At 40.6% G+C, this 21,437-nt stretch overlaps 1 protein-coding gene across 1 annotated transcript in view; it reads right to left on the reverse strand.

Moving 5' to 3' along the window:
* VWA3B (von Willebrand factor A domain containing 3B) overlaps positions 1–21,437 on the reverse strand; it is a 204,484-nt gene that overhangs the window by 78,212 nt on the left and 104,835 nt on the right. Inside the window, 4 exon segments of the mRNA XM_027072611.2 lie at positions 1,290–1,472; positions 8,954–9,052; positions 19,157–19,288; positions 20,377–20,515. Coding sequence (XP_026928412.2) covers positions 1,290–1,472; positions 8,954–9,052; positions 19,157–19,288; positions 20,377–20,515 — 553 coding nt within the window.

Here is a 21,437-nt window from a genome sequence, read left to right on the forward strand (position 1 = left end):
TGGTACTATTTGAATTAATGTCAGAAACTGTTAATTTTACTTTCTTGGGTCATGGATATTTTTGCTTTCTTATAATTATTCTTGGGGTTTGTTCAGGGATGCAGTTAACTTCCTTGGAAATAGATCGATCCTTTCGGGCCTTGCATTTTGAAGATTTTCTAGGCAGACCTGGAGCAGCATTTGGTTTTTCACACTCCTGAGGCAAGATCCTTCTTTATACTCTACCCAATGTCCATTGGATTATGAAGTTTTCCAGTCTAGCTGATGGAGGGAGTCACTATTCCCTGCCCTGTGTGAGCTCAGAGAGCTCATTGTTCCCTCCGATCCTTCTCCTTTCAGATGATTCATTCCCCAGACTCTAGTAGTTTATTCAAATGTCAGCATTGCTCTGGCTTGTCCTGGATTTAAAGTGACTCTGCAGGAGAGACGATAAGATAAAAAACATTCTCTAGAAGGGCATTCTTGAAATGCATATCCTCAGGCCAAGACTGGAGTACTGGAGAATAGAATGTTATTTAGTTTTTCCTATCAGCCCATTAGAATGAATTGATTTATCAGATGGTCACATGGTTATACAGTCTGAGAAGTCAGGAGACTTCCTAGGATCTGAATTTTTCTTAAGTTTTCCACAAATGTCTATAAACAGCAGAGGTTAACAAAGTTCCAAGTAGGGACCCCTTGGGATGCTTGTTAAAAATACAGATTCCTGGGATGCCTGGGTGACTCAGTCGGTTAAGTGTCTGATTCTTGGTTTTGGCTCAGGTCATGATCTCATGGTTCACAGGTTCAAGCCCTGTGTCGGGCTCTGTACTGACAGTGCGGAGTGTCCTTGAGATTCTCAATCTCTCTCTCCCTCTCTCTCTCTCTTTCTCAAAAATAAACTTAAAAAAAGACAGATTCCTAACATTTGGCAAAATGTTGATAATTATTGAATCTGACTGATGGGTACATGAGGCAGGGGTCTATATACTTTTCTACTTTTCTGTATGTTTGAAACTTTCCATAATAAAAAGCCTAGAAGAAAAACAAAATTTATTAATTAAGATTTCTGGGCCTCTATGCCTAGAGTCTAATTTAGTAGCTCTGAAGTGTGACCCTGGAAATCTGCATTTTCACAAATGCCTTAGTTCAGATGGTCCTTGGACCACATCTTGGAGTACATGGTTAAGTGATTTCATTTGCTTGACTAAGTTGTCTTTGTGGTTGCAGTTTTCTCAACTAAGGTATTATCCATTGGCCTCCAGCCTGTACAGAGTGAACACTCTCTTCTCAGTTCATTAAGCTCTTACCTGAATAGCCTCTGGAGGATACAGATCCTTGCAGCCAAAATTATAAAGGTGGAACTCTCCTCCAGTCAAAGAAGCAAGCTCTTTCAAAAATCCATTTGCAATCTCATCATTGTAATTGAAGGAGATGGTGCAAATGGGAATTTTCTGAAAAACTTTGACTTGGTCTACAACCATTTCAGGTGGCTGAAATGATACATTTTGAGGGGAAAAAGGGGAGATGGAAAGAGAGGAAAAGAAAGAAAAAATTAGATGTGAAAGTCCTTAGTATTTGCTACAGACAGTGAGATTCTCAACTAGTAATTCCTTATACAGTGATGAGTGGCTTCTTGGAAAGGTGTCAATTCAATAAACAAAGCAAACAATGCCAGGTGGTGAGAGTATGAAGACCAATGATTCAGCCATTGCCTCTGAGGGCTCACAATTTGGTGGAGAAAAGAATCTGGAAGAAAGATGTGACTAACTAAATCACTCAATTTTAGGTGCACCTAAGCCTAAAGCTCATGCTTTTAGAGTGTTGGGCAGGGGTGTCTGGGTGCTCAGTCGGTTGGGCGTCTGACTTCAGTTCAGGTCATGATCTCATAGTCCATGAGTTTGAGCCCCGTGTTGGGCTTTGTGCTGATAGCTCACAGCCTGTAGCTGCTTCAAATTTGGTGTCTCCCTCTCTCTCTGTCCCTCCCCTGCTCATGCTCTCTCTCTCTCTCAAAAATAAATAATCATTAAAAAAATTTAAAAAAAGAAACACAGCAAACTATAAATAAACTTAACATATTTAAAAATAATAATAATAAAGTGCTGGGTTATATTTTAGAGCACTGAAAGTATCAGGGTAAAACATCCTTGCTATTGGGATTCTAGAGAGTGAGGCCACTGGATGTCAAGGTGGCTTCCAAAGCACCTACTCCAAAAGAGCAATTTCCAGCCTCAGAAAGGCCATTGTCAATGAGTTTCCCACAGAGTGAAAGAAGAGACGGTTATTGAGGGTCCTTGTACGTGCTAGGCACTCTGCTGGGAGCATAACATGCCAGTTAGTCCTCACAATCATCCTGTGAGGCAGTGCTGGAAAGACGGATAGTTGTCTACTAATATCAATTCCTCCCATCTTTTTTTTACTGGCAGAGCCCTGGTTTTCTTTTCATGACAGTAATGTGCCCAGTTAAAAAACAAACAAACAAACAAACAACCATATACACATAAAAATTCATCTTCTGACATGTTTTTGCAGCTAGAATGGGCCATGTGACCCAGTTTTGTCCACTGAGATACAGGTGGAAGTCCCAGGGGAAAGATTCCTTTTCTCTGGTAAAAAGGCAAAGATTTAACAACAACAACAGGAACAACAACAACATTAATGTCCTAACGTCCTTCCCCTTTCCATCCGCACCCCCTGGAAAATGGACACACCCTAGAGATGGAGCAGCCATCTTACAACCATGAGGGTGGAAATCATAAACAAAGATGGTAGAGAATGAACATAAAAAGAAGTCTGTTTTCTTGGAGACATCCGTGAGTAGCTATAGAATCTAGACTACCTACCCCTGGGTTTCTTATCCATAGGAAAATAAGTCTCTCCATTGTTACAGTCATTTGTCTGCTCCTCTGCTTTTCTCCCCAGTAACATGCAACCCTAATTGGCCCAATGAGAAACTGAGACTCAGAAAGATTGTTTCCTAGGGTCATCAAGCTCTTACGTGGTAGGACTGAAATTCAAAGCCAATTTTTGGTATTAGAAGCAATGCCAGACTGTTTGTTCCCCTCATTTGCAATAAAACTGTCTCTTAGGGGCGCCTGGGTGGCTCAGTTGGTTAAGCGTCCGACTTTGGCTCAGGTCATGATCTCGCGGTTTGTGAGTTCAAGCCCCGTGTCGGGCTCTGTGCTGACAGCTCAGAACCTGGAGCCTGTTTCAGATTCTGTGTCTCCCTCTCTCTCTCTGACCCTCCCCTGTTCATGCTCTGTCTCTCTCTGTCTCAAAAATAAATAAAAAACGTTAAAAAGATATCTCTAAAAAAAAACTGTCTCTTGGTAAGGATCGACTGTCAAGTAATGTTAACATTATCTGGCTCTCAGAAAAGATGAACTGATGAATTCCTCTGTCATCTCTCCACCACCACAACCACAGCCCAGCTAGGAACCTTCAGAAACTGCTTCTGATTGTCCTGTCCCCACTTCCTCTGAGTTTCCAAGTGCCAGGAGTCCCTCTTTGATTGACCCAACTTGCTGGCTCCTTCAGCCAGTTTCTATTCTCTGCTTCTAGTTCCTATCATTTGGTCTTAACCCTTCCTATATTCATCTTATGAGCCCTGGAAAGGCAGAGTGATAAGGGAGAGAGGACTTGGGATGCACCAATGGCTGGCCTTGCGCAGCTCACACACCACCCAGGGAGGTGACTGGTTAAGTGGTCCCCCAGGGTCTGGCCTCATTCCAACCACCACTTACACACAGCCTCAGTTTTCTGGATCTGGCTGCAGCAGCAATTGAGCCTGCCCCTGGCCACGAGCCCGCCTCCACCTCTCGTCCTTTTTTCTCTCCTCTCCCCTCTGGCCATCAGCTGGTTTCCTAACCAAACAGCAACCTAACTGAGCTGACCTCATCCCTCTTGTCAACTGCAAGCACAGAGAAAAGTCCTCTCTGCTGCCTCCCCTCCCTTCAGCCTACCTTCCATCTCTGAGTACATACTGTATACCAAGCACTAAGAGCTCTGCTTGTGCTCTCTGCCTGCATCCTCCCTACAACCCTCTGAGGTGGGGCTATTGTTATCCTTGTTTCTTACCAGGGACTCCTGGCCACTACCCCTGATACCAGACTGGATATGCTAGACCTAAATTCTGTTAATTTTGTAGAGTTTTAGCCAGGAACTATTCCTGTATTGACTTATAGCTGATATATTTGGGAAGGGAAAGCAATTAACATTGATTTAATACTGATTGTGGGTGCCAGGTACTGTGGGTAGCATTTTCAGCTTTTCATATGCTACCTGACATTTTCATATATTTATTTGCCCATTGCCTATTTCCCTATAAAACATAAGTTTCACTGAAGACAGGTTCATCTTGCTTACCACTGTATTCTAGACTGATAGCAATGCCTGGCACATAAAAGGTACTCAGTAAATATCTGTGGAATGCATTCATGGGAACATCATCTCATTTACTCATGAATAGGGAGTATTAGTTCTAAGCCACAGATGAGGAAATTCACAGTAGAGGACTTGCCCAAGGTCATTCAGATGGGCAGTGCTGAGGATGAGCTTCGAACCCTGTTCTCTAGCTCCAAAGCTATTTCCGTCATTCCATACAGCTAAAGAGAGCGCAGGCACGAGAAAGTCTGTTAGTGTATTCTCGTGAACCACCCACCTTCACCCAGCCTCAGGTAGTGTTTGCTAAACTGGACCCAGTGTGGTGTTGGGAGAGCTAGGCAGAGGGTGCAGGCACACCTGGACTGCAGAAGGAGCTCCATCGCTGCAACGGAAACCGGCCATTCCTGACCTCCTGCCTGCACCCCACTCAAGGATTCCTTTCCCTAGTTTATGTTCTCACAGCTTTGAAGAGAAGACTCAGAACATGGAAGTAAACCTTTCACGCACACCAGCCCGACTGACCCTGACTCCTTCCACACACTTATTCTAGCAGCTCTGTGTCTAAGAAAGTAGCGGGGCCTTTCCATGTGGAACCCCTGCATGACATTGAGGAAGCCTTTCACAGCCCAAGACTCCTTCATATGTTCCCCATGGAGGTCCCTTCAATCCCTAAATGAGGCCAAGCAGTGTGCCTGAGAGACTCTCCCCAGTTCTCTCTTCTCTGAGTCTACACAGTAGCCAGATGACCCTTTCACCACAAATGTCAACTGGGGTGGCAAGAAAGGCAAGGATCAGTTCTCCCAACTGCCTGAAGGAGGTTTGGCTGTGCAGGTGGCTCACTCTGTGCCTTCTCTATGTCCCCACCCCTGGTATACCTCATATTAGGCTTTACTCATTTCTCTTTGTTTGGAATGGTGCAAAAGCATTCCTCACTCCCATTTTCTTGATTCCTACCAGGGTAAGTCCCTAACTTCAAAGAAGTCCCAAAATGACAATGGCCAAAGATGTGCTGGGCTGCTCCTGGCAGAGGCCCTGCAGTGTCCATTTGCACCTAGAGATGCCCATCAAAGGACACCTATAAATTCCATTTTAATGAAGATGAATATTACTAGAATTCTTTTCACTTGGTTAATTTAAGACTTGTCTTGCTGTATAATTCTTCCCCAGACATTTAACAAACAAGCAGTAAGTTGGTATCTATGGAATTAAATCCTGAATAGCATCTCTGTGTATGCTTTCAAGCAGAAAATTCTGCTGAGTATCAGGAATAATAGCATTGGCCTTACATATTCAGGTCCTACAAAGTCAGTGAAAATTCAGAAAGAAATGGAGATTGTGTGATACATCTTAATGTCCTCTACACAGAACATGAATATCAAATATTCGTTTGCTTTTTTGAGAGAATCTGAGGGGTAATGCAAGAGAAATAGACTGCATGTGAGGAAAATGCAGATATGAACATAAAATGCCTAACTAGGAGTTTATAAATTACTATTTGGGTCGCCGGTATATTTCTAATTCCAATTATCATCCATATCCTTAGTCCTTCATCTTTAAGTGGTCCACAGACCCTCTGATGAAACCGAGAGATCTTCTCCCCAGAGAAATGTACAAGGACATTCTGCATATACTCTCAGAAGATTCCAGACTCTCAGAAGTAATGATAGACTGTAGGTCAAGAATCCTTCCCAACATGGTGGACCATAGGACAAGAATCCTTCCCAATATGCTGTTAGCAGGAGTGTTACTTGGTCCATCCTCTCTGGGGGATATTTGGAAGTATCTATCAAAACATATACCTTTGTACTGAGTCTACTGTTCAGAATTTATGCTATAGTTATACATCTGCAAAACACATGCGAATAGTTACTTTTGCAGCATCGTGTATAACAGAAGCACTGAATAATATAATAATAAAATAGACTGAAAACAACTTCAATGTCCATCTCCAGGACACATGGCTAAATAACTTAGCCATGTGATGGAATACTAGGCACCTATAAAAAATGAGGAAGCTGTTTATGATATGATAGTAAGCAATTTCCAAGGTATATTGTTTTACATAAAGGTGCAGAATACACTATCATTTATATATTTATGAAAGGGAGTATATATAAATACACTTCTGCTTGCATAACAATCCCTGAAAGAAGATACAAGAAATTGGTAACATACATTGCCTCTTAGCTAGTGAACAGGAGGTAGGAAGGAGAATTTTCTCTGCATGCCCTTTATACCTTTGTAACTAGGTATATCTTTGTATACCTTTGTAATACCATGTGAATGGTATACTATTACACTCATTACACTCATTACTATTCAAAATGAAATAAACAAAATTAATTTCCAAGGTAGAAGTTATATTAAATTTATTTATATAATGGAATATGATGGAGTCATTGTGAATGATGTTTTGGAAGAATTTCTCATGACTTGCCAAAAAATGCATATATTAGATGAAACAAAGCAAAACAAAATTGAATTATGACTGAGTTAAATTTTCTTTTTTATGCTTATATGCTTACCTATATTTTCTAAATTGCCTATAGTGCAAAGAGTAAAATCAGCAAGAGTTTATTAAAAAAGAAAAGACCCCTTGTCCAGATAACTTTCAAATCAGAATCTCAAGCCCCATATTCCTCAAACACCAGCCCCATATTTTTAGAGGCTTCTGGACATCCATGGACTACAGGTGCTCAAACTCAGCTTCCTCCATCAGCAACTCCCAAGCTTGCTTCTTCTTTAAATTTAAATTTAAATCAGTTACTAACATAATCATTATAAACCAGATATCAGTAATCATGATGCCTTTCTCTCTTGGTGTTATCTTCTCCTCACTCCATCCTCCTCTGCTCCCAAACTGGTCCCCACATCCTTTGATGCTACTTCTATTATCTCATCTCTGAGGAGAGTCCTCTCCTCCCCACTTCTGTTTCCTACCTGAGGTGGGCCCTCACCAGCTCCCATCTAGATTTAGTCTTTCCCTCCCACTGTTGAGGCATATTTCTGAAGTACAGGTGAATGGGACCACCTGCCCCACTACAGCCCCTACTGTGGTAAAACCCACTCACTCTTTCCAGGTGGCCGTCAAGGACCTTCATAATCTTCCTCAACCAAACTTTCCAGCCTCAGCCCTGACACTCTTCTGTCATTGCCCTTGCTCTCAGATTGTTTCTCTGGGTAGCCCACATACTTCCACACTTCTGTTCCTTCTGCCCAAGACACCAATAATCTCTGTTTAGAAAATTCCTTCTCCTGGGGTGTCTGGGTGGCTCAGTTCGTTAAGCATCTGACTTCTGCTCAGGTCATGATCTCGCAGTTTGTGAGTTTAAGTCCCACATCAGGCTCTGTGCTGACGGCTCAGAGCCTGGAGCCTGCTTCAGATTCTGTGTCTCCCTCTCTCTCTGTCCCTACCCAGCGCGCTCTCTCTCTCTCTCTCTCTCTCTCTCTCTCTCAAAAGTCAATAAACATAAAAAATAATTTAAAAGGAAATTACTTCTCCTCTTTCCAGACAGAGCTCAAATGCCCCCTCCTCAGTGGACTCTTTCCCAGCCTTCTCTCCATCTTGTACAGCAGAATTCATCACTCAGCTCCCAGACATCTCACAGCACAAACAACCCCACACCCTGTGTCATATCACAGCTAACCATACATGTCCAGCACATCCTCCAAAGTGTAAGTGCCCCTAAGGCAGGGGTAAGATGTTATTCATCTTTGTAGCCTCAAACCTTGGCACCACACGTGGAGCATAAGCAAAGCACAATTGCTTTTAAACAGAAAGCATAGTGAAGTTGATTGGAAAATCATTCAAAATAAAATTTCACTTTACATATAACTTCTCTGCCATAAATCTAATGCTGTGATAAAATCCAGTTGCTTTACTATTTAAGCCCTGGACCATTTGACGTAGGATATTTTACAGTATTTGCCTAGCACTCTTCACATGCAAACACCTCACAATGAAGGATGCAAGTTGATACTAATTCACTTCAGCGGTTAATTTACATTGTACTGGCCTGCAAATCCGTATGTTTATGTAATGCCCAGAGCATTAGTCTTTCATTCACAAAGCTCAAAAGAAGATGAACAGACTCCACTAAAACTTTTCAAATATTTTCCAGTCAGGCTAAGCAAAACAAAGAACATTTCACTAGAAAGGCATGCTTTTGTTTAAGTGATTACTAAGTTAAAATTAGGGGTAAAACCAAGGACATTGTGCAGTGACATGTTTAGATTTGGAGTCCCTGAAGGAAAAAAAAAATAAAAAGGAATCTCCTTACTCTTAGTTTGTAATAAAACATAAACCAGTCCTCAGTGGAAGGTGGATATCTCCTTTCATGGGTTTGGTCTCCAGGCCTGTGGGTGTGTGGTGCATTAACCAGACAACATTTGCTGTCACATAAATTCTCCTCTGCATTTCAGCAGACAAAAGAATTCCTCAGTGTATTTTCTCACCTCAGTTCTGGGTCCCTAAGCCAAGGAACCATCTCTCAACAGCTTTTCAATGGCAGTTATAAAAGTCCCTCAAACTCATTCTCAGCATTCAAAGGGTACCGGTGAATCTGTCTGTGTCCCCAACTTTGGTAAGTACCTGATCAGGTCTCCCATCTGTCAAAAGGTAGATTACTTGTGTTTCCTCATCAGCGAAAGCAATTTGCAGAGCATTTAGGGTGTTTGTGGAACTTCCAATCTATAACAGAGAGAGAGAGAGAAAGATACCAAGCACATACTTGAGTCTCAAAACAGATCTCACAAACAAGTTATTTTCTGCTTCCAAAAAAAGATAGAAAAGTACTTGCAAAATAAAAGATAAAATTATATTGAGATAATAATTTAAGCCCAGGAATTCCAAGGAGCCAAATCCCTGGGTGTTCTATAAAAGCCTCTATCCAGACAATTCCAGGACAGCTAGAAGCCAGGACTATGGATTTCCTGTCCTGACGACAGAGTTCTTAACGCAACTTTATCTTTGTGTAACTAACTCAGTTACTGTTCATTCGGCTGTCAACACAGCTTAAACATACAGTCTGAATATAAGCCTGGCAAGGGCAAACCAGGATTTATTCAAACATGAGTGTGTTAACATCAGCAATCTGGGGTACAGCAAAGAAACTGTTAAGTTTTTGAAACCCCTGCAGTTTCTGCCCAAGGATGTAGAGCACTGGAAAGAATGCCACTGCCAGCCTTGTAACAAAAAGGAGCCAGACAAACAGCAAGTAAATGCCTTTTGTTAGGCTCATTAGAGTGCTTAGGTCACAGGGCAATCGACTTGCCCCAAATGTGAGGACAGACAGGCATGTGCAGAGACTGGCGAGATGCAAGCACTGGCTTCTGGGGTGAGATGCGGCAGACACTAGTAAGAAGAGGTTGGCTGGGGTGACTGGTGAACTGGTAGAGGTTAGCCAGGTATATACTGGTGAGAAGGTAAAGGTCCACAGGCCACAAATATAGGGGAATCTGCACTCTCTTGGAGGCTTTTTCACCACAAAGCCCACAGGGTGCTCAAGAAAGTCTCCCACATGGTGCAGAACTGGGGGAGAACAGTGACACAGGGGCCCTTCTCCTCCATCTCACCCTCGGAACAAAAGCCCTAATGTGTGTGTGTATGTATCCGTGTGTGTGGTGGGGGGCGGGGAGGAAGGGCAACAAACAGAGTTACCCTTAGGGTACTGGCGAAAATCCAGGAGAGCTGGGGGAAGTTCTCCAAACCCTCCACTCCTGGAAAAGGAACAGGGCTAGGTTCTGGGCTCAGAACTACTGAGAAAAACACACTCTAGGGAGTGACTCTGGGACACCAGCCTGCCTAAGAGTAAGGCTCATTCAGAGAACACCCACCCTACGTTCCCCTACCAACACTGACTGGCAAGGAACTGGTAAGAGAGTTACAGTGTGAGGCCCAGTATGAAGGGAAAATCAAAATCACAGGGTGGAGCAGACACTGACAAACAAGTCTCTAGCATATCATCCCCCACCCTAACCCCAAGTACTACAAAAATGTGAGGGGCCTGGTGCACATGGTAATGGTAACAAACCTCAAACCTAGCCCAACTCCGGATTAATTTTACCCCTCTGCCTCAAAAAGAAAGGTATGCTCATTTCCAGACATAAATAATATTTATCTCAGTCTCTATATACTACATGTGAAGTCCAGCTTTTAACAAAACAAAAAAAAGCATACTAAAAAGAAATAAACAACATATTACCAAGAGACAAAAACACTCCTCAGAAACAAACTCAGATATGACACAGATGTTGAAACTATTTGAAAGAAAATTTAAAATAACTGTGATTAATACTCTAAAACTTCTAATGGCAAAGGTGAACAACACTAAAGACCAGATGGGTAATTTCAGCAGAGGGATGGAAACCTTAAGAAACAGCTGAATGGAAACACTAAAAATCAAAAATACAGTAATGCAGATGAATACAAAGAGTAAAATCAAAACAGAAATGAGCATCAAAGGGCTGTGGGATGGTATCAAACATTCTGACATGTGCATAATTGGAAACACAAGAAAGGAAACAGGATAGGAGAAATATTTGAAGAAAGGAATGGCTGAGAGTTTTCCTAAAACAAGACAGACATGAACCCATGGACCCAAGAAGGTCAAGTCAGATAAATGAATAAAGTGCCCCGATACTTCTACCAGGGTTGTGGCAGAGAAAGCCAAGTAGTGAGCCAAGACTCTCATCCTTACCAAGTGTAACAAGCCCTCCCCACCCAACAGTGCTCACACCCACCCAGCAGTAATGAGATGATGCACCCCTCCGAGTTCAAGTGGGGAAGCTGGACTCCAACCTCTACCTCCTCCCCATAGTATGTAGCCTCCTGGGTTGAGCCTCTTTCACTTCCCAAAATGTATTTAAGATTTACCCAAGTTATTTCATGAATCAAGAGTTTGTTCCTTTTTATTGATGACTAGTATATCAATGTATGGATGTAAAATTGTTTATCCATTGTTTTCCTATTGAAGGATATCTGTGCCATTTCCCATTTTGGGTGTTTATAAATAAAGCTGTTACAAACGTTTGCTTACAGGTTTTTGAGTGAATATACATCAAGAACTGTGAAAGGTCTGCAATTTTCCCTTACTTGCAGACTAACATGGATGCTGGCAGAAGATTCAAGACTCTTGGGTCACTGACGAAGCACTTTACTACTCACAGCAATAGCAGTAGCCAGAATGTCAGTTTTTGGCACCAGTTTCCTGAGTTCCAATTCCCATAGAGTGATGTGAAGAAGGCTAAGTGACACTTGCACACACAGTAGATTGTGTTAAAGGAGAGGAACCCTGAACTTAGGAAACTGTATATTCTATAATGGACTGTAAGCATGCTTGTCCTTTGCTCTGGAGTTAGATATTATCTTTATACTGGATAATCAACACGTCACCTTCTGCCCTGAAAGGAGACACTATCTCTAATTTCTCAGGCAGTTTGCTATATAAACATCCTTGAAAAGACTGACCAGAGGTTCTTGATATAAGAAGATCATTGACTTGAAATCATTCCCTCTTTTGTAATGTAGGCTTTTAGTGCATTAACTTCCTTCCCAGCACTGTGTTAGCTTCATCCCCCAAATTTTCACGTTTTGCTTAATTTTCATTAAATTCTATGAGATTTTAAATTTTCTTTGTGGCATTCTTTCTGATCTGTGAATTATTTAAAGCCTGTTCTTTAATTCCCAAGTGTCCTGAGATTTTCATGTTGTCTTTCTGTTATTGATTTCTAGTTTGATACCACTATGGTCAGGAGACATCTGTGTGACTTCATACTCTGTGATATCAATTCTTTTAAATTTGCTAAGGGTTGTTTTATGACTCAAGATATGTCTCTTTACGTGAATGTCCGATGTTTGTTTGAAAATATGTATTCTGTTGTTGGGTGGAGCATTCTATAAATGTTAATTAGATATGGTTAGTTGAAGGTATTGTTCAGTTCTTTCAAATCCTTGCTGACTCTTTAGTAGTGCTATCAACTGCTAAGACTGGGGTACTGAAGGCCCCAACTATAATTGCTGATTTGTCCATTATTCCTTTTGACTCCATCAGATTTTGTTCCATGTATTTTGAAGCTTTGTTGTTTGGTGCATACACATTTAGGATTCTTATCTTCTTTTTTTGTAAATTATAGGTGACGCACAATGTTATATTAGCTTCAGGTGTACAACATAATGATTGGACAAGTTTATATGTTATACTCACCACAAGTGTAGGTAGAATTGTTATCTTCTCATTGGATTGATCTTTTTATTATCATGTTAAGCCTCTTGCAATTCTCTTTGCTTTAAAGTCTACTTTATGTGATATTAACATAGTTACTCCAGATTAAAAAAAATTAGTGTTTATATATCTTTTCCATCCTTTTACTTTCAACCTATGTTGTTATTTTTGAAGTGAGTTTCTTACAGACCACATAGAGTTGGATCATGTTTTTGTCTACTCTCTAATATCTGTCATGTAATTGGTATATTTAGACCATTTACATGTAATTGCTGACATTTAATTAAGCTTCCCATTTTTGTTTTTTTGTGTATTTCCTGTTTCTCATTTATCTTACTTTTCCTTGCCTTGCTGTGGATTATTTGAAAATTTTTAATGTTCTATTCTGATTATTTGTAATATTTTTGAGTGTATTGTCTTATGTAGTTTTCTTCATGGTTGCTCTAGGTATTTTCTTAAGCATATGTGTAACTAATCACAGTCTAATGATACTGATAATTTACCACTTCAAATTAAGTGTAAAAATTATTCTTCCACTTAGGTCCCTTTACTGTAGCCATTTAAAAAATATAATTGTCTGAAGTATTTCCTCTATATTCATTATATATATAGATGGTGTTAAACTTTTGCTTGCACCATAAAACATGAGTAAAGAAACTCATGAGGTTACAGATTCTCTCCTATGTTTACTTCTATATTCACCCATTCCACTGTTCTTCCTTCATTTCTGAAGGTCCAAGCTTTCTTCCTATTTGGAGAGTTTCCAGTAGCCATTCTTTAAAGGTAGGTCTCCCAGCAATAAATTCTCTTCATTTTCCTTCTCCTTCAACCCTGGAGGATATTTTCACCAGATAGACGATTCATGGCTTACAGTTCTTTTCTTTCAGCACTTGAAAAATGTTGTGCCACCTCCCTCTGGTCCCATAGTTTCAGATGAGAAACTGCTGCCGTTTGAATTTGTATTCCTTTATAGCTTATGCATTATTTCTCTTAGGCTGTTTTTAGGATTTTTCTTTGTCTTTACTTTTCAGAAGATTAAATATAATGTATTGTGGTATGGATTTCTTTGGTTTTACCCTGTCTGGGGTTTGCTTAGGTTCTTGAATTGTAGTTTTTATGTTTTTCACCAAATTTGGGGAGTTTTTAGCTATTGCTTTTTTTAAATACATTTTCAGTCCCACACTCACCTATCCTTTCTAGAATTATGATGGCATGAATATTACATCTTTTTTACTGTCCCAGAGATCTCCGAGGCTCTGTTGGTACTGGCATCAGTGGTTTGCTCTTCTCATTGAAATGTGGATTTCTTGGATCATGGTATGACGAGTGATTTTTATGTCCTGGACAATTTGGTCACTATGTTAGGAGACTATTCCCATTTAAATGTTATTTAGCAGGCAGTCACCCTGTTCAGGTTTAGTATATTTATTTTAGCCTACCTTTTTGGGCTTTAGTTCCAATGACAATTTAATTTTCTACTCTATGCAATCCTACTCTGGTCTGCTTTGTTCCTCTTGCGCTGCTGGGTCTCCCACTCAGTTCCTATTTGGTGCTGTCTGTGGGAAGCCCAGAAAAGCCATGTTTTGGGGCTGCCTATTGGTGCTAGGTGACCTTCTGGGGTATAGGAGCAGAAGTTGCTGAACCTGGCTCTACTTATGCCACTGAATTGAGAGCAAGAAGACACAAGGCTTTATTCACCTTTGCTGTTGTTGGAAGATTAGACTTCTCATTGGTGCCCCAGTTGTGAAGCTGGGACAGTCAGGGACTCTGCTGTTGTTGGCTGGTCACACCATCTACAGGTGACCTGGTTTTAGAAATGCCCAGGACTTTGCTGCTGTCACTGCAGCAGTTGTATGGGACCCCCTGCCAGTACCCCACATGTGGAGTACACCTAAGACAGTCTGGATATTGCTGCTGTCACTGCTGCCAAAGATCAGACTGCTCATACATCCACAATGTTGTGACATAGAAGCTGGGGTGGCTGAGGACTTTACTGCTGCCATTGTTTCTGGTGGATCAGACTGCCTGCCAGACTTGGGTTGTGCAACTGGGCAGCTGGATTTCTGCTGCTCTTGCTGCTGCTGGAAGACCGGACCACTTGACAGGATCTGAGTTGTAAAGCAGGGACTGAGACAGTCATGGCTTTACTCTTGCCACTGCTTCCAATGAACTAGACTACGTGTCAGGGTCTGGGTTGTGGAGTTTGGGGAGTCCCACTAGATCTTTGGTGGGCCTACCCTTCACCAGTCCTTCAGTCAGAGAGGTATAAATACATGACTCTCTACATTTGTCAAAATCCATAGATCTATACACCAAAAAGAGTGCTTTTGCTGTGTGCAAATTAAAATATAATTCAATTAGGATGAGGGAGGAAGTCAACATATTAATAATGAATGATATAATCACACTGAGGTAGTTGAGTAAAAAAGTACCTGACTTTAAGAACTTTAGGAAACAGTTTTTTGACTGGATAGTGTAAGGCTAAAGAGAGAAAGAACTATGTGTAAACACTGTACCCCAGCTGATAAGTGTTTTTCTCAGAGTATGGGTTAGAAATTCTGAAACTTTATGTATACCAGGGTTTAACAAATAACTAACTCATTACAGATAACGAAAACCAGGTTTTTCGTGGTCAAAGAAGTTAAAAATAAGCAAATACATTCTTTACAAATAATTTCTGAGGCTCTGAATTGGAGTAGAGTTATTAGCATGAATTCATGGTTTTATTTATCTTTTTACATTTATATATTTACTTTTGAGAGAAAGAGTACGTGTACAAGAATGTGTGTGAGCGGGGGAAGGACAGAGAAAAAGGGAGAGAGAGAATTCCAAGTAGGCTCCACACTCAGCACGGAGCCCAACACAGGGCTCAATCCCATGACCATTAGATCATGACCTTGGCCGATATCAAGAGTCAGATGCTTAACCAACTAAGCCACACAGGCGTCCCTTATTTTCCTTTTTTAATGAAAATATAGATAAATAGATACAGGAATATAGACGTTTATGGATTGATGGGCTATTATACATATATTTCCCATCTCTGTCCACTGAGAGAGCCTAGAAGCAGTGAGTCCAGTAGCAGCAATAAGCATACCTAAGTGCCCAGATTTTGGTTTTCAAATACCACTTTCTAATAAAAGAAACAAGGGTTCCTTGGAGAAGTGATAAACTCCAGGACTGAGGTGGGAAAATATAAGATGATCATGAAATATCGATAGTGCCAGAAAATAAACAAGTATTCAAGGAAAAAAAAAAGATAGATGCATATGTGAAGAACACAGGGGGCAACCTGAAAGAGTTCCCAATGGCCAGAGTGGGAACAAGTTTGGTAACAAAATAAATAACAATAGTATTGAATTATTACTGAACAGTAAATAAATATCCATGAGTCCATAATGAAATAAATATATGATTGAATGAATAAATAAGAGGGGGAAAGGGGAAGTTCTTCATTACAGAATTCCAACACATAAACGTAAAAGGAATAGAGGGAATAGAAAGTCACCATTAGAACAGCACATTAATAAGTGCTATAGAGAAGATCCACCACTGAGTGCTAAAATTAGTGGGTAGAAGTTCAAGACACAAAGGATATGTGCATAGCCTCAAAGTTATCTCCTCCAAAACATGTATTATCTATAAAAAGAAAAAAAAAGTAGTTTTACAGGGGAGAAACCTATCAGATGCCACCTTACCCAAGAGATCAAAGTTAACACCACTAGTAGTAAGGTGTATCACCACAATGTACTGCTCAACATGATGCACTGAGAAGGACACATCACCTCTGCAGTATTCTAACCCCAATCTAACCATCAGAAAACATCAGATGAAACCAGATTGAAGGACATTCTGCAAAACACATGATCAAAAGGTCATGAAAGACAAGGCATCACTGAGGATGTGTTACAGACTGGAAGAGACTGAGAAGACACTGCAACTATAACCGTAATGTGGGGGCACAGGTGAAACAGGTGAACAGGATTAAGAAGTACAAACTACCAGGTATCAAATATTTAAGTCATGGGGATGAAAAACACAGCAGAGGGAATATAGTCAATAATACTGTAATGGTATTGTATGGTGACAGATGGTGACTATTCTTATTGTGTGGAGCACTGAGTAATGTAGAGAATTGTCAAATCACTATATTTTACACCTGAAACTAATATAAAACTGTATGTCAACTATATTTCAATAATAAATAAATAAATAAAACTTTTAAGAAATAAATGCAATATGGGACCCTGGATTGGATCTTGGAACAGAACAGGAATACCAGTAGAAAGACTAATGAACCCTGAATGAAGTCTGTAATATAGTTAATAATGGCATTGTCATTTTCTTAGTTTTTGGTTTTGTTTTGCTTTAAATAGATTTTCTTTCTTTCTTTCTGTATTTATTTACTTTAAGTAGGCTCTAAGTCAGGACACCTGGGTGGCTCAGTTGGTTGAGGGTCTGACTTTGGCTCAGGTCATGATCTCGTGGTTCATGGGTCTGAGCCCCGTGTCAGGCTCTAAGTTGTCAGCATAGTTCACAACTTAGAGCCTGCAGCCTGCTTTGGATTCTGTGTCTACCTGTTTCTCTGCCCCTCCCTTGCTTGTGCTCTTTCTCTCTCTCAAAAATAAATAAATAAACATTAAAAAAATGGCTCTAAGCCTAATGGGGGCTCAAACTCAGGACCCCAAGGTCAAGAGTCACATACTCTACCAACTCAGCCAGCCAGGCACCCCTGTGATTTTCTTAGTTTTGACAATTAAACTATGTTTACGTCAGATGTTAACATCAGGGGAAACTAACTAAAGGGTATTACAGGCACCCTCTGTACTATCTGTGCAACTCTTTCATAAGTCCAAAATGATTTCAAATTAAAAAGTTAAAAAAAAAAAAAACACCAAAAAACTGCTTCAACATTTGGGCAGCAGAAATATAGCTCAGATGGTAAACAGTACAACTCTTCTCTCTAGGCCCTATCTCAATAGTCTTGTTGACAATCCCACTGTTCAGGGATTGTTGCAAAGATGGTAGAAAAGCTAGGAGAAAGCCAGACTGGGAATCATGGGAAAGATGGTCAGAAGTTGGTGCCTCTTCTGCACCTGCTCCCTCCTTGCTTCCCCCAGCCTTGGGCCAGACCCCCACCCCCGACTACTGGGCAGACTCAGCCCCAGCTTATGCTCCTCTGACCTCAGGACTGGTTAGGCCTGTTTGGGGAACTACTGCTCCAACACCAGCACAAGGCAGTTTCAGAAGCTCTAGTGGTATCCTGAATTTATTGGGTTGATTCCTGAGCCGACCAGTCAAAAGAATATAGAGAAATGGTTTTCCTGAAAATAAATTTTGCACATTCAGCAAGCAAGGGAGCCTCGATGAAGATTTTTGAAGATAACAGAATTATACTTTACAAATAATTATTTTAGTTATATTTTTAGCCATTCAGGTAGTTGGTTCTATTCATTAGTGATTTCTATAAAAAGCAGCACCTGTTAGTGTTTTAATCTAATGAGACTGCATATATGATATCTGTTATGACCAACTCTAAATAAATGGGCTCTGAGTTAACAATCACCTATAGTCCATAAAAGGAGGGAACATGTATCCCAAGTAACTTCACTGGCTAATCCTAGAAATTTATCAAGTTGGGTGTGAACTGAATATTCTTTCCCAGCATAAGATAGCCAGTTAGCTCAAGATCTTAAGGCATCATAATTTCTTACAGAACATATTTCTTCCTTCTCCCATTTTTAAAGAATCAATCCTAACGGAACTCTGGTATATCCCAATGACAGCATCTCTGGTATGTCCCGATATTCAAGGAGCTCTGCTAATGTCCATTTGTGGCTTCCTGTCAAATCTGGGACACTCAGGCACTGAACTATTTAAAGATGTTTATGATCTACATTTCACTTTTTGAGAAGAGCCCTTAGTTTCAATTTTAGTGTATCTCAATTATCTGGAATGCTTGTGGTTCTGGAAAAAGACCTTTTTTAAAAAGGAAGGTAAGTTCATGATAAGAGAAAATTCAAGGAAAGGAAATTCCTTCCCAGTAGTCTAAGTGCCAAGAGCAGTTCTCCAATGAAAGGCAGTCCTGAAGAAATGATTTCCCTTTCTCACTGTATCCTCCGCCACTCTCTCCCTCCTTGCTTTCAGTCTTAACCAGTCACACTGTACTGTGTGCTTCCACCCACCAGTTCCTTACTTTTGAACAAAGTCAACTGTTAAAAATAGCTGCAAGATATCATTTGAAACAATAATGAGGTCTCAGGAGGATCAAATCTGAATGTTTGAGTACAAAAAAAATTAAATTTTGACATTTGTCTTCATAAAGGGGTGAGATCAGAGCCAAGGGCATATCTGAAAATGGTGTGCTGTGAACAGAAGCTTATCTAAATGTTAAGACAGTGACTCATGAGCTTGGATTCATGTGACCATTGTACACAAAATGAGTGTCTGTGTGAAAACCCTGCTGTCTCAGGGCTCAGAACCCTTTTCTCAAGAATTTCCATGTCATGAATTAACTCAGCAGGTGATCAAGTCAGGCTTCTTCTCCCAGACACAGTCTCCATCTTTCTTACCTTGATATTTCTAATCCAGGACTGAGCCCCTTTCAAACTATCTTCATTGATTTCAACAAGTTTTTCCCGCCAAGCAACTGCTTGAGCATCAAACTGTACAAAATTGAATTTCCTTTTATATTTCAGCTGCTCCTGTAAGAGAAAATTATTATTTAACCAAAACACCACTCAGATGTAAGAAAAGGTTAGGCTAGGTCACAGTTTGATAAATTTTAATCACTATGAAATCTCTTTTCAGATCTTGAAGCTAAAAATTACATTCAAAAGAGAAAATCTTTTCAGAAAATATTTAAACAAAATTTATACACAGTTTGGATATTATGCTTTTACAAATGTATATATGTCTGAATATATTTTATATATATGTGTGTGTGTGTGTGTGTGTGTGTGTGTGTTTATATATAATATGACCTTAAATGTTGTCTTTAATACTGACATTAATGGTATACTGCATACACAAACTAAATGCAATCTGCTTAAAGAAAAGAAATCCCAAATGCCATCATCATTTTGGCCATCACCTTTTTGTTAAGGCTAGCATTTGGTTACATACCTTTTTATTTGCCTTCCACCAACCCACATTTCTCCAGTAGAGGTTTATCGAAATAAAACCTGTATTTTGTATTTGTGAACACTCCCCACAATTATTTTCTGTGGTAATACATCAATACTACTCATTTGTGACAGTACCGCTATATCCATTCTAGGAGTTAGGAAGTGGAAGCAGTCTGCCTTGGGTCACACAACTCAGAGCAGTCTGCCTTGGGTCACAGCACAGGTAGAATAAGAATTGGAAGCTCCTAACCATCAGCCTACACTCCTCCCATACATCAGTTCTGGTGCCAATGCATGCAACACCCCTAATAAACACTGGAAATTAAAATAAAAATGCCAAGCCGAAGAGCATCTGGAAAACGATGGAGATGTGGGCACACCACAGATTTCAGGATAGAGAAAACCTGGAGCGATAGACACTGAAACTCCCTTAGCATCCCACCTGTTACAGAAGACCCTGCCACGGGAAGGGTCTGCTTGCAAAGGAGAACTGATGAATCTCTAACTGGCAAAAGAGAGCTTTTATCTGAAGTGGCTTCCCTGTGGATGCCTGAGTGCAGACTTTACCTGTGCACCTTGCAGAACCAATGCAGATGAAGGCTGCTAAAGAAGCATTCATGACACAAAGGCCCCCCAAATCCACGAACCTGACAGTTCCATCTAACCTGTATAAACTGGATGATCTTGTCCTTCACCAAGTCCAGTTTGCTCTTCATTGAGTGAGATGTATCAATGAGGACATAGACAAAATCATTACGTACTTTTCCAAAGAGGATTTGACTTCCATCCTGCAGCCACTTAATCCTAGGCAGGAAATTGGTTGAAAGTGAATTTTTACAGCCTGTGGCAATGACAGGTCTTCCTAAGAACTTAATAATACATATACAGAGGCCAAGCTGTACTACATTGTTTATGCACAATCTTCTGTGAGTGGATTACTCACTTGGAAGGTTTCCTGTGAAAAATCCTACATTTGAGCTGGCTCCCTTGTTCACCCCCACCTCCACTATCCATCATCAATCCATGTAAAACCGAACTAGGAAAATCAATAGGACAGAAAAATAAATCCAATACTGGGTTCCAAAGCCAGAAGTAAATTACTTCCTGTCATCTGATAGTTTCAATCCCTCAGTGACTTCAGACCATTTGTTCTTTTAACCCTGCTGACTGCAGTCAAGCTAGTAATGCCAGCACATTCCTGAAGCTTCAGTGAAGCCTATAGACAATATCAAGCAACCCCAGATCCCTATAATAACTAAGCATCAGGCAGTTGGAGAAGGACTACTTCTGTGATGGGATCTCAGACTCCCATAACAGGATGTAAATTAAGTTCAAGGCGAGACCTGGGGTAAGGGGAAAGGCAGAGGGAAAAAGTCTTGAAACTGAGTTCAGAGTTCACCAAGGCCTAGGTAACTACAATTTGTAGCGCAAAATATTGATGAAGAGGTTGCTGCATAGAAGCAGAGGGGGTGGGGAGGGATGACAGAGAGAGAAAACAGGAGAAAGAATGCATTCTGGCCATCTGCAGAGAGTGCCCTAAAGATTTTGGCTCAGTAGGGGCGCCTGGGTGGCTCAGTCAGTTAAGCATCCAGCTTTGGCTCAGGTCATGATCTCATGGTTTGTGAGATCAGCACAGACTCTGTGCTGACAGCTCGGAGCCTGGAGCCTGCTTTGGATTCTGGGTCTCCCTCTCTCTGTGCCCCTCCCTTGCTCTCTCTCTTTCCCT

Source organism: Acinonyx jubatus, chromosome A3, assembly GCF_027475565.1.
Source record: "Acinonyx jubatus isolate Ajub_Pintada_27869175 chromosome A3, VMU_Ajub_asm_v1.0, whole genome shotgun sequence".
In the NCBI taxonomy this organism is placed as follows: Eukaryota; Metazoa; Chordata; class Mammalia; order Carnivora; family Felidae; genus Acinonyx; species Acinonyx jubatus.